The 13,965-nt window shown below is 44.1% G+C and overlaps 1 protein-coding gene across 2 annotated transcripts in view; it reads left to right on the plus strand.

Annotated features, from left to right (window-relative positions):
* Positions 1 to 9,646: 9,646 nt before the first annotated feature.
* MTA2 (metastasis associated 1 family member 2) overlaps positions 9,647 to 13,965 on the plus strand; it is a 524,852-nt gene continuing 520,533 nt past the window's right edge. Inside the window, exon 1 of one of the 2 annotated variants that reach the window (XM_069207047.1) lies at positions 9,647 to 9,896. In XM_069207047.1, the coding sequence (XP_069063148.1) occupies positions 9,869 to 9,896 (28 nt within the window). In that variant the 5' untranslated portion in view covers positions 9,647 to 9,868. The remainder of the gene's footprint in view (positions 9,897 to 13,965) is intronic. The other variant, XM_069207046.1, reaches the window with a different exon arrangement.

The following is a 13,965-nucleotide window of genomic DNA, read 5'->3' on the forward strand; positions in this document are numbered from 1 at the left end:
TTGCAATTATATGATTCTAGCAAGGAAGAGTGAGGCTTTACTTTTCCCCAATCACTTCTTTCTAATCCTGTTTTATATAGCTCATATGAATGACTGCCTCAGGGAATTTATTTCAGTTAAAATTGGTTCTGCTGCACCTCACATTGTATGGGATATGATGAAGGTTTATATTCAAGGTACTATACTTCAGTGTATTCTGCAGGCTGACATGTTGAAGAAAGATGAGGTCTCTAAATTTCGAGCCCAGCTCCAGGAGGCAGAGTACCAGTATTCCCAAGCAGGTAGGGATAGAAGCGAGGATGTGTGCTCTGTTTACTTAGCACTGGTGAAGCTCCACTGTATATTGGACTGAGGGTTACAGGAAAAAGTTGTGACTAAGTATCATAGCAATAAGGAGCTTTAATGTGAGTATGGAGAACATTTTAGATGAGTTCTTGCACATCAAATTGCGGAAAAAATAAATAAAAACAACATTAAAAGTATCAATGGTAAAGACGGCACTCTTCACCATGGTACCCATGCTATAGTGGAACAATTAAAAGCTTTCTATAAGTATACCTATGTTCACTCATTACCTATTAAACAATCTGAGATTGATGCATACGTACAGTGTGCATGCTTGCCCTGTTTTGACTCACATCAGAGAGTAGAGCTAGAGAGAGATATTACTATTTGGAAACTGGAGGCGGCAATCAAATTGCCACCATCAGGAAAGTCAGTGGGAGAGGATACTATCCTGTTGGAATTCTATAAGATATTTAGCAAAGTTTTGCTTCCCCTGTTCACGGATCTGGTGATAAGTTATGATGAGGGTTAGCAAACACCTGCCTCTTGGAATATTACTAATATAAAAAAAGAGAAACCCCCAGATGACAGAGGCGATTCATACCAGCCAGTCTCTCTGATCAATCCAAATGCTAAACTTTTTGTCAAAATCTTAGCTGCTTGTTTGGCCCCTCTGGTTCAGCATTAAGTCTCACCGCAACAACATGGCTGTGTCCCTGACAGAGGGGGGATACTACAAGTCATACGAAATCTGCAGTTGCTGCTTTTGATGGGGCAATGACAGCTGACAGTAGGCTGAATATAGTTTTGTTGAATGCTGAGAAGGCTTTTTTCCAAATATCATGCATATTCCTCTGGCCAACCATGTCGACTGTTGGTATTAGAAGCTGCTTCATATCTCGTGCTAGGTCTCTCTATCGAAATCCGATGGCAGGTTGGTATTGGATGGACATACTTCTACGTTTAGTATCTGTTGGGGTATGCACCATTTGATCTTGATGTTGAACCCAATCTAAGATTACTTATTGTAAATCACCAGATCGGCCTGCTGTTCTAAGTGGGGTTGAACTTTAAAAAAACGCATATGCTGGCAATGTCTTAATTAACTCGACTGATCCTTTGTCAGCTATGGAACAAATAGCAATCGAGGCTGAGAGGTTTGGGGCTGTCTCCAGCTATAAGCTTAATTTATCAAAAGCCCATACCATTCTGAACTTTTAAGCAGACAGTCCATTTCCAGGGACGGTCATGCTGCTACCTATCTGGGGGTTAAGATTTGTGCCAATGGTGAATGCATTGTTAGGTAAATTATGAACCTCTTTTAATGTCTGTTATTGCCAAGATGCGATTATGGAATCGCCTTCCAATTAGCATTTTTGGATGCTGTAATATTGCCAAAATTTATATTTTACCTAAATTCCTTTATCTCTTTTGGGCAATTCCTTTACGAGTCCCTGATTCTTTTTTTTGAGTGACTTGAGGGGGCTGTAGGTAGCTTCATTTGGAGATATAAGAGGGCTAGAAGGGCTATATGCCATCTAAAACTTCCCTTTATTCAAGTAGGGTTGTCTCACCTGAATTTTAAGCTGTAATTTTGGGCCACTTTTGGTTGTCACATTAAGAATATTGTCACTCATTATGACTCAGATTTTTCAGCTCTGGGGTACCAAATGGCCTTGGAACCAGACGTCAGGTGTTTTTATTTGTAGATGATCTGATTCTAACTATCTTAAACGGGTTCCATTTAAGACTATCATTGATGTTTCCCAGATCTGAGGAGAAATCTATAATAAATATTCTCTTCCATCTACACATTGGTTTACACTGCTGTGGAGGAATCCTAATCTTCCATAAATCTTTCATGATTCAGAGGCCAAAGTATGGCATAACCGAGGAATAAAGGCCATCTGTCAGATTTTCGACTCTGATGGGTTCTGTACCTTCTCTACTTTGCAAACACTTTGCGACCTTCCATAACAGCCTTTCTCTAAATAGTTACAGGTCTGTGATTTTGTTATTCACATAACCAGTTATATAAAGTTGTTTGCCATGAAGTTGATATTTTGACTTATTTTCTTTCTACAGCAGGCAAGCTATCAATTAGGACTTCATATAGGATTGGGTCCGCATATAGAGAGGATGATAGGCCTAGTCTGGCTGCTAAATGGAGTGCCAAGCTTGACCAGACTATTTCAGTAGATAATAGCTTTGACACGTTTGACATTATTAGTTGCTCAGTTAGTTCTGTTAGCTTAAAACTTCAGCAATTTCAGACTGTTTGTATGTTATATTATATGCTGGAAAGAATCTGCAAGTGGTCTATGAGTAGCTCTAATAACAAGACCAATTGCTCAAAATGTAGCCTACATGCAGCTGACATTATCTGTATGCAGAATGTTGTTTGCTTAGAGCTTTTTTGTCTGGTGTGCTGCAACTCATATTGTTCCACCTGGGTCATGATATTCAGCAAGCATTCAAGGATATCATGCTGGTGCATAAATGTGATATTAGTCTTAGATTATCCCCAGTGGTATCAATAGCAATTACTACTGCCCACTTTGTATTTCTAGATCCTGGGTTAGTCCTACGCCTCCTACGGTATCTGAATGGTGGACACTGTTCCCACAGATCTTCGAACTGGAGTCAGCTATCCTTAAGGCAAAAGGTGCTAAGGCCTGTGTGCGCTTTAACTATGTCTGGGCCAATATGTTTGATTGAGGATGAGTATTTTCTTATGACTTCTTTTATTTCATAATTGTGGTCTATAATATTCTGCTTGTGTTGCTACCATGTATAACAAGGATTTGTGTATGATCTTATGTGATAAATATGTTTGTTTTTGCTTGATCGCATGCAACTCTAATTAAAAAAAATAAAAGAAAAAAAGAAAATGCCAAGATATGAATATAAAAGCCAAAATAAATCTGAAGAGAAAAAAAACAATGCGGTCTGCAGATTTCTAAAATCGAAAGACAAGAATAACTGGATTTTCTGAAATAAAACTTCTAAGACTGGGATGACCCATAACATTGGAAGTAACACTGTATGTTAATAAAATTCGATTTTTATACTCAGGTCCTGCGTAAATAAATTTGCAACCATGAATAATGTGTCAACAACACATAGTTTTAAATCAGCTGCATGCAAGACGAAACAATAATTTCATACAGAGAAGAGAGGAAGCTAAGTAGAACGTATCTTCAAAGCAGTCGATGGGGTAAAAAATATTGCACTTATCATGGACCAGGAAAATACATATTTTATACCTTGCTGTCTTCACACAATCTCTGAATGAAGACTGTGGTACAGGCTTAACTTTTAAGAGATGTACATTTTCAGTAGTGAATAATCATGTATATAATATGATATACTGAAGAACTAGTTAACGGTCTTAATGTTGTTTTATGCGCCAGGCGATTGACGGGTTAAAGATATATGGTTGAGATCTGTCGTACGTGAGTTAACGCACGAGGCCGGAGGGACAGAACTAGTCTGTCTTCTATGTTTAGGCGCCTCATGACGCCACGACCAATCTGTAACGAGGACGGTCGTGACGTCAGGGGGCGGCGCGGCGGAAAGGCAGAGGCGCGAACAAAGCGCGGTGTTGCGGCCGGCCGGCTGCTCGTGGGCCTTATTTCTTGTGGCAAGAATAAAAGATATTAACATGAAATCTGTCTCCCTCGCATCCTTCATACTTGCCACTACAAATGGCGACGAGGGTCACAGCTTCTACCAAGGCCCACGAGTGTAGCCCACCTTACCTGGTGTTTCGGGAGGCCAGTGGAAAGCGCTGATATTTCTTCACTGGGGACTACATGCAACCCCTAAGGCGCTGATGCTGCGGTCTCCACACGATTGACTTTGACGACTCCTACCGTTCTGCGCAGCCCAGTAGCCTCCCGCTTTCCGGCCATGTCGCAGACAGGTCATATCTGCGTGCCTCCTCTCTTCCTGGACTCTCCTGGTAAGCCATGCATGAAGTGGAAAGGATGGCTGCGCGCATTTGAGAACTATATTATCTCAATTGATGGTCAGGGGTATAGCCCCGAACGGAAAAAGTCTTTGTTATTCGGACTGTTGGGGAAGGCTGGACAAGAGGTTTTCGATAGCCTGCCGGTATATGTGAGTCCCCATGGAGCCACAGCTCCGCTGAATGAGTACCAGGAGGCTGTACGGCGGCTTGAGTTGCAGTATGCAGAGGAGTGCAACATCATGGTGGGGCGCCATAAATTCGCACTGCGGAAACAAGAGGAAGGAGAGACTATCGAAGAGTATATTGCATGTCTACGTGTTCTAGCTCAAGATTGTGAATTTGCAGTGATGACTGATACGTACATTAGAGACCAGGTGGTGTTCTACTGCCATTCAAAGAAAGTGCAGGAACGTTTGCTTTCATGCAGGAATCCTTCGCTGAAGGACGTAATTGCCATTGCAAAGGCAGTGGAACGCTCCATGGTATCTTCCAAGGAACTGGCGAACACTAGTCAGGCTTCAAATGTGTTCTATGTACAGGACAGCCGTAAACATGTGCCCGGAAATTCAGAAAGGGCAGCGAGTGATAGAGGGGGAGGCAGGAGGCAGCTCGTCTGTTATAGATGTGGGTCAAAAGATCACTTAGCGGATAGCAGGGCCTGCCCTGCCGTGCGCAAAAGCTGTTCTAAATGCAGGAAGTTGGGCCACTTTGCGGCAGTATGCAAAGCAAAAAAATATAATACGGGCATGAAAGTGAGCTCGGTAAGCGAGAATGATACTGATGCGGATGCGGACATGGTGTTGTCCATTGATGGTGAAGACGGTAGAGTGAAGGGTCCCATTGGCTCCGTCATGATTGGTGTGATAAAATTGCCATTTACGGCTGATTCTGGTTCCCCCCTTACCCTGATCTCTGATAGGACATTTGATTCGAAGTGGCAAGATGTACGACTGCACGAGACGGATGTGAGTCCAAAGGCCTTCGGGGAACACGACATAGTGATGAAAGGTTACTTCTGGGACTCCCTCACCTTTCGAGGGCGCACTGTGAGAACAAAGATATATGTGGCTGAAAATGGGAGGAGCCTTGTGGGATGGAAGGACCTGGCGAAGCTAGGTGTGATGCTAGTCCCTGGGGCAGAAGATCCCATAGTTCTGAGAGATGACTGGGTCAATTATGTGCAGCCTGATGATTTACATGATGGATTAGCTGAGGTCCTCGAAATGTTTGACTCCGTTTTTGAAAACAAGGTAGGGTGTGTAAGAGGATTTGTGCATGCTATACGGTTAAAAAAGGGTGCCCTACCAATAAAACACAAAGTCAGAACGATTCCTCTTTCAGTAAGGGGGGAGCTTAAGGCTGTTCTTGATAAGCTGAAAAGGGAAGGAGTAATAGAGGAAGCAGGTGCATCAGAATGGGTGTCCGCAATCGTGGTGTCCAAGAAGAAGAAGACAGGGGACATTCGGTTGTGTGTAGACCTGCGGTCACTGAACAGAAATATCCTGGTGAACTGCCATCCACTGCCCAACATTCAGGAGATATTGTCGGCCACAGCAGGATCGAAGTTTTTCACCCTGATAGACCTGAAGTCTGCATACCACCAGGTATGTCTCACGGAGGAATCCAAGGAACTTACCACCTTTATTACCCCGTTTGGAGCATACAGGTACATCCGTCTTCCATTCGGCCTTGCATCGGCCTCGGGCGTCTTTCAAAAGCTAATGGACCTCCTCTTCTGCGATATGAAGGGGGTTGAAGCATTTCAGGACGACATTCTGATACACACGGAAGACGAGAAGGGGCACTTAGAACTGCTGCGCAGAGTGTTGGAGGTGCTACAAAAAAGGGGGATGACAGTCTCCAAAGACAAGTGCAAATTCATGAAAGACAAGATAGAATACTTAGGGCACGTGCTTACCCCAAATGGCATCGCGCCGAAAGATGATTTAGTGAGGGCCATACGAGATGCCCCTTGCCCAGGAGACAAAGACGCCTTGCGATCGTTCCTGGGACTCAGCGAATACTATTCCAAGTTCATGCAAGGATACGCAACCACTGTGGAGCCTCTAAGGAAACTGCTACGGAAGAACGAAAAGTATACGTGGACACAGGAACAAAGCGCTGCCTTCGAATCCGTCAAACAGGCAATCGCCGCGGCCCCAGTATTACGACCGTACAACAAGGACCTCCGAAATGTAATCACGGTTGACGCTAGTGCCAAGGGAATCGGTGCAGTATTTTGCCAATTCCAAGGGAAGAAGGAGAACACTGTTGCATTCATATCGCGGTCATTGAGCGAAGCAGAGAAGCACTACAGCACCATCGAGCGGGAGACGCTCGCGTGCGTCTGGGCCGTGGAGAAACTGAGAAATTATTTGTGGGGCAGGGAGTTCGAATTAGTCACCGACCACAAACCCTTGATATACATGATGGACGGTGAAGGACGTGGCAATGGCAAAGCCAGCTCTAGGCTCCTACGTCTACTGTCTAAGTTGCAAGAATATCACTTCACCGTCAGACACATCAAAGGGGGCCTCAACTGCAGGGCGGATTGCCTATCTCGCATACCGATCCCGGATGAGGAGAATGATTCCCTGGACGACACGGAGTGCGTTGTGGCAATGGTTGACGCAACAGCCATGTGCGAGGGATCCATATCAGAGGAAGAATGGTTGACGGCTCAGGAGAAGGACGGGACTATGCGGAGGGTGATGGACCACATGAAGGCTCATTGGCCCCCTATCCGGAACTTGCACGGGGCACTCAGAAGTTTCCAACAGATTAGTCCCGAACTCACCATCGAAGGCGGCTTTGTGAAGAGACACGAGCTGTTTGTACCTCCGGAAAGTTTAAGAGACAAGCTAATCAGGATTGCCCATAAAGGCCACCCGGGCAATACCGCTACAAAGAATCTCCTCAAGCAGTACTACTGGTGGCCAGGGATGTGCAGCGATGTCAGCAGATTCATTGATCGGTGTGGACCGTGCTTAAGGGCCGATAAGCACTGGAAGACGACAAAAGGAGAGTTGCAGCTGGTGGACATACCTGCCGGCCCGTGGAACAAGATTGCCATTGATTTTGCGGGCCCATTTACAAGGCTACCTGACGAGTGTAGACATCTCATCGTCCTTACGGATTACTTCTCCAAATGGATTCACTACAAGTTCGTCAGGGAAGTTACCACTGAACGAGTGATCAAGGCATTGACGAAAATTTTCGCGATTGAGGGACAGCCGAAGATCATGGTGTCGGACAACGGCACCCAGCTAGTGTCCAGGCGGATGACGGATTTTCTGTCCAGGTTGGGGATTAAGCAGGAGAAAACCCCGCTGTACAGCCCGAAGAGCAATGGGCAGGTTGAGCGTATGAATAGATTCCTCAAAGAGGGCGTGCAACAGGCGATCGCTTCCAACATGAATGTGAAAGCGTTTCTGGCGGACAAGGTGAACACTTTCCATAACACGCCCAGTGAGGTTACTGGACACACTCCGTTTTATTTGATGAGAGGGAGAAGATGCATGAGTGAGCTTACCCCCAAATTCAATAAGTGGTATGACATGAATCGGGAAATTGAGGCAGAATCTGATGAGAGATTGAGAGTCAAATCAAGAATAGTGGCCAAACAGGAAAACAATAAGAGGTACGCTGACATGGTGAATAGAGCCAAAACTAAAAATATAGCGCAAGGGGATTGGGTATTGGTGAAGAAACCCAACAGGGTGATGAAGGGGGAGTCTGTGTTTCAAACCCCGGTGCGTGTGCAAGGAGTGACAAGAGGGGCAGTCTGTCTGGAAGGAGCGGGGTGGCGGAGCAAGGACGACATAGTTAGGCTCAAGGCTGGGCAAGAGAAAATCATCATGAAAGATGTCCGTGTGGATGGGGCCGAAGGCACGGATGATGTTGACGAGTGGCAAACTCACGAAGCCAGGGATGTAGTCATTGATGAGGAGGAATGTGTGAATACGCCTTCCAGTCCAGGAATGAGTGGACAGGGGAGTGCGGAGCGACGCGAGAAGGCATGGCGTGGCTTGACGGCTGCCTCAGGACAGAATGGTTGCAGGCCCGAATCTGTGGAGAGCGACAGTCACAATGTAATGGGGTCAAGCCTAGAGGATGCGTGCGCCGTCAAGGCGAATTCACTCCAGTATGTTACTCCGAGCAGGCCAATTAGGCGTATCCGAGCACACAAGAGGTTCGAAGATTTTGTTATGAGGTGAAGTTCCTTAAGTTTCTTGTTCTGTTGAAAAGGGAGATGTCGTACGTGAGTTAACGCACGAGGCCGGAGGGACAGAACTAGTCTGTCTTCTATGTTTAGGCGCCTCATGACGCCACGACCAATCTGTAACGAGGACGGTCGTGACGTCAGGGGGCGGCGCGGCGGAAAGGCAGAGGCGCGAACAAAGCGCGGTGTTGCGGCCGGCCGGCTGCTCGTGGGCCTTATTTCTTGTGGCAAGAATAAAAGATATTAACATGAAATCTGTCTCCCTCGCATCCTTCATACTTGCCACTACAAGATCCTTGCATGAAGAACAGGACGTCATAGCCAGATAGACGTTATGGGACTATATGATTGTTGGACTATGGACACTTTGTTTCTGCTTCTTTCCTAAGGTTTTGTGGGAAAAATAGTTTTGAAGTTATTAAAGGAATGACCTTAGATACACCTGCTGTTAATAAAGTGAATGTATACTCCTCGGCTCCGTGTCCTTAATAGAATTGAAACCCTTCTTCTTGAAAGCTATGAAATGTTATATTACCCTGTCCACTTTATTATATTCATTGCGTTTATGGGTGCTTTAGCCCCTGAATAAAGTTTGATCTAAATCGGGTCTACTGACACGAATAAGTCCTTCCGATGTATTCTTCAAAATGTCCCTTTTTCCTACTGTCAGATGTCGTATTGTCTATAAAAGGCACTCGAGACAATTATGTAACTAATTCTTCCATTATAAATAATTTTCTTATGACTTTAAGCCTTTATTCTATGTAGACATGGCGTGCTGCGGGATTTACATACAAAATATCTCGACGGCTGGACACAAGATTATGATCTGCGAGCCAAGTCAGCCTCCGGGCTTCCTACTAATTTTCAGGATTGTCCACCTCCTCTATCTGGGAGCAGCAACAACATGATACATTTCGCATATTTACCAGCTGTGCGAGCAACTGGACCACACAAATGCGGGCAAATTAAACACTGGATGGGTAGCCTCCCCGATAATAACGTTTAGGGCACAAAAGGAGATAGATTCAGTACATTTGACCCTCACAGAGTTTCCGTTAAGGGTCGACTGTTTCCGATTCCTATCGTGTATTTTCGGCACCACTCGGCGATTTCCGGAAGATTTTAAGGCTAGTTTTCGGAGTTGACCTAGGCTCCGCCCCAAGGCCGGTTACCGGGCTCGTGACGTCATCAGGAGCGTAGTGCGGCTGCGTGGGGGCGCGAGGAAGCGAGTCTACGGCGGCACCGGGCACGAGGCCGCGTCAGAGAACGTGCGCGCGGCGGCGCGTGGACCCCGGACCGGAAGCGGAAGTATCCGCCAGGCCTGCAGCGGCGGCGCCAGCAGTGGTAGCGGCGAGCCTCCATTGTGCGGGGGAAGTGGGGCGAAGATGGCGGCCAACATGTACCGGGTGGGGGGTGAGTTGTGCCTGAACAGCGTGTGGTTTATGAAAGGTTGTGACTATTTGGTGGTGGTCAAATAATAAGAAAGGACGTAGGAATGTAGCAGGGTGAACTAAGAGGGGATGAAGGGAGTATTGGTAAAGAGCCTGGGTGGCTGCTGTGAGATAAACGCCTTAGTGGATTTCTTTAAAAGATACAACACGCGTGGGACCCTTCATGACTGAAGATGCAAATCATAGTTTGTTAACCAATTCATTGAAATGTGTGTGCGGGAAAGGATCCTCTCGTATTGAAGTGGCGGAAGGATAAGTGAGTTCCGTACATGGCTTATTTAAAGGGCAGTGAGATATGACCCCTCAGAGTCTATGACATTTTCCTCCGTAAGCTTTCGCAAAATGGGACCATAGTTCTTCAAAAAATAACCTATCAGAGTATTGGATCAGGACATAAAAAGTGCCTAGACCCTCAAAGATAACTGATCTTTTTAGATGGTGTCTAAAGACGTTGTATGAGCAATGAAGGGAACTTTATTAGATGGTACCCTAGAAACTGTTTCAAGGCTTATCAGTGTCATTAGATGGTAATACCGGTTCCTTAAGAATAAGATTGAAGCAAGTGAAAGGGATTTTGTCACAGTAAATCTTTCGAATAAAGTATGCACTGTCTCAGTGTAGGTGGCAGTCTCACCACCAGAGTAACTGTCCTATTGCCTTTTAATTTCAAATGTTTCTGCGATTTATTCTCAGCGCTGTTTAGATTTGCTCCAGATGTGTTTTTGATTGACTGTTCTAGTAGTGATTTTTTGTGTGACTTTTGTTATACTCCTGACTGTTATTGAACTTGAATGGTGTTCATTGCTATCTGTTAACATGCTTTGCACACAGTGAATTGAGATTGAAGAAGACCCTCATAAAGCACACTCAGGGACTTCAAATTAAAGAATCACAAAAGGCAACAGCCCCATTCAGGGTTCACTGGGAAAATAATTTAAGATCACTGAATTAGAGTAAACCCTCACACACCATGCACAAGCACTACGATTTTGTCATGTAAGGGAACATAGCCCTAACACAAATTATAGAACGAAACTAAAATATCATACCTCAAGAAAAACAATTAGGATGCCAGATGGAAATGTATCCCCTCTCCCTCGCATCCCACTTAAAGAAATGGGATCAACATCATCAAACATTTCAAAGCTTATCCACAAGATATGAACAAGACCACCCAAAGCCTTATTTTGCAGTACAAGAGTGTACTTTGGTGTTCTGTAACAACCCCCCCCCCCCCCATTCTCCACACAGGGGTGTTAGCAGGGCTCAGTTCAGGAAGGGCATCTTTTATAACAAAATATCACGTCACATGTACGGCCCAAACCCTCTGCATGCTAGAAGGCAACTTGTCCATCCAAGATTTGTTTGCTGGAGCTGTTGTGCAAATGGTCACCTACAATTTCCTCCCAGCAGGGATGTTAACTGTGGGATAGCTGGACTTTTCTTCAAACTTTATGTGCCCTTATCTTTTTCAGTCTACTCCTGGGGGTCTGTAGTCCACGGAAGTTTGAATGCTTTGAGTAAGTGTAAGCCCAATCCTCAATTGGGTGACAGAGCAAAATAGTGCACCAGCCCGACAAGTGAAAGAAAGCCACATATTAAGGAGCATAACCATTCTTATTAATGGAAAAAAAGTGTTCCAAAACATACCAATCCTTATCATGTTGGTGTTCATAGTTCTACCACAGACTTAATATATGTAGCTGAAGTCTACCCCCACATGTCAATCAGACTTCCCTCATATGGTGTTAGCTAGGTGGTAGTGACATTGATGTGTCTATGTTCTGTTTGTTTGGCACACTGCATCCCAGGTGGTGGTAACAGGGAGGAGACGAGTTCTCTGGTAAGGGAAGAAGAAAAGTGAGTGGGCCTGTGTGATAAAACTGAACTCTCACAAACCGTATGTTCCGTGGTATCACATGTATTTTTCATCCTGCTTCGAATGCGATATCGCAGAGAACATTGACTAGTTGTTAGGTGTACATTTGAATGGCAGTGAAAATGAGGTTCTCGTCTTTCTACCAGTTGTCATGTCCCGGTTTTTCAGGTCGTTTGATTTTTGTGGTTGCTTTAACGTTGTATTTTAAAGATGTATCAGGATGAATATCTGCAGCTGTCAGTTATATAGTCTTTTACTGGTGGACGTCTCCTAGTTTGAAGCAGTTTCTTTGTCTAGGGTTGTTACCAATGCCTGTCAATTTGATCTTGTGACATCAGCTCGCAACAATATATCAGATCTGCCAAAGAAAAGCTTTGAGTGGTCAGAGCATGTTTAATGTGATATAGACTTGCGCTGTGCCTCTTTTTGCCAATCTTATTTATAAGTCTTCAACCCGGATGAAGTGGTCCCAGTTTGTGTACTGCAAAGGCTATGCATCCGTGTTTTATGTGAATATTCTGTGGAAGCTTCTCTCTACAGGTGTGAAATGTAACTTTTATATCAGTTTCAACTTTCTTGGTCGTTAGGAAAGTTACGTCAGCTTCTGTAATTATTGTTTTGCCTTGACAGTAGTGTATTTTTAATGTTGTTATTATTTTTTGCTTCTCTTGCATGGCATGATTCATTAACCCAAGTTCCAGACAATTTATTTACTTCCTTTTTCTCAGAAGTTAAGTGTATAACTTTTTTTTTTTTTTAATCAAACAGAAAAAGTTACCCTGTATTAAATGAGTTGCAGTCTTTGAATGATCTGCTGGATGCATTGTTAGCACTGCGCCATAAAAGATACATTCAGCGGTAGAACATTAAAAATACTAATATATAAAACAACAATCTCCAGTCGAATAGCATACTAAAATATCATTTACATCAGAGGATAAATGGTTATAAGCACATTCATATATACCTACTTAACATAAATTCCCCAGAAAGATTGTTAAAAAGCAAGTGTTCAAGAAATAAAGCATTGTGTAAATATACAACAATAAAACAGTAGATACAAATTTAACAGCCACCTCCATAATATTGGTAAACTCCAAATGTACATTTGGACTGAAACAGTGTAGTACCTAAATGATTCAAGCAATCATTAAATGTATTGGATTTAAAAGAAGGTAGTTGTCAGTACTAATTTCCTTCTCGTACACCACATTGCAAATACAAATTTGGCAAACTGCACAAACAATGGCTTGATTTGTATATGTTTTTGGAATTCTATAGGCCTTTAGATGCTGACGGGTCCCGAAATTCCTACATGCAGGAACTATCCACTTTCTTCTGGACTTAATATAGGTATGGCAAAAGAAAAGGGCATGGACTTCAGATTAATTAAATCCAGCACATGCATGACAGGCATGGTTTTCAGCACACCTTGCATTTGCCCATTTATAGGTGTATGGAAGTAAAGGCAAGGTCCAAGCCTAAATTGCACTTAAAATTTCTAGGCCAGACTTGGTCCAGTTTCATCCGTAACATTTTTAAGTTATAAAAATCTTTATTAAATATAAAATTATTAGTCAGTGGTCCTAATCTGGAGCTGGATAACATTAGATTTGGAAATGCTAGGAGATGCCCTCCTAGGATCGTCCTACAGACTGCCTCTAGCCATATTCCTCAGGGTCACTCTGACATGCCTTATCCAGGGTAGATTGGCTGCACCCTGCATGCCAAGTATTTCTTTCAGGGCTAGCCTGAAAGCGTATAGTTCAAGAATAGCCCATACTCTCCCCCAGTATAAAATTGGCTTAAGGGCTATCTCCTCAGAGATAGGTCTGAACCCCCCCCCCCCCATGTCATGCCTGGAACAACTGGCGTGTTAACAGAAAGATTCAGCACTTATGTCAAAAAACGATTCTCTATTCAAATGAGGAATTTTACGGTTTCTGAGCCCATAATTCAGCCCCCTAAAACACCACCCCCAAAGCTTGGGCAGTGGAGATCTTAATGACAGGGGAAAGACGCCTGATGTACCATTAGTAGTCCACCAGTATGGTGTTCCAACGTAAGTCTTTGCTTAGCGATTTTTGCGGCCCAAGCCATCTGTTTGCTGATGGTAATGCCTCAATACTTCATATGTGTGGACTTGTTCTAA

Source organism: Pleurodeles waltl, chromosome 9, assembly GCF_031143425.1.
Source record: "Pleurodeles waltl isolate 20211129_DDA chromosome 9, aPleWal1.hap1.20221129, whole genome shotgun sequence".
Classification (NCBI taxonomy): domain Eukaryota; kingdom Metazoa; phylum Chordata; class Amphibia; order Caudata; family Salamandridae; genus Pleurodeles; species Pleurodeles waltl.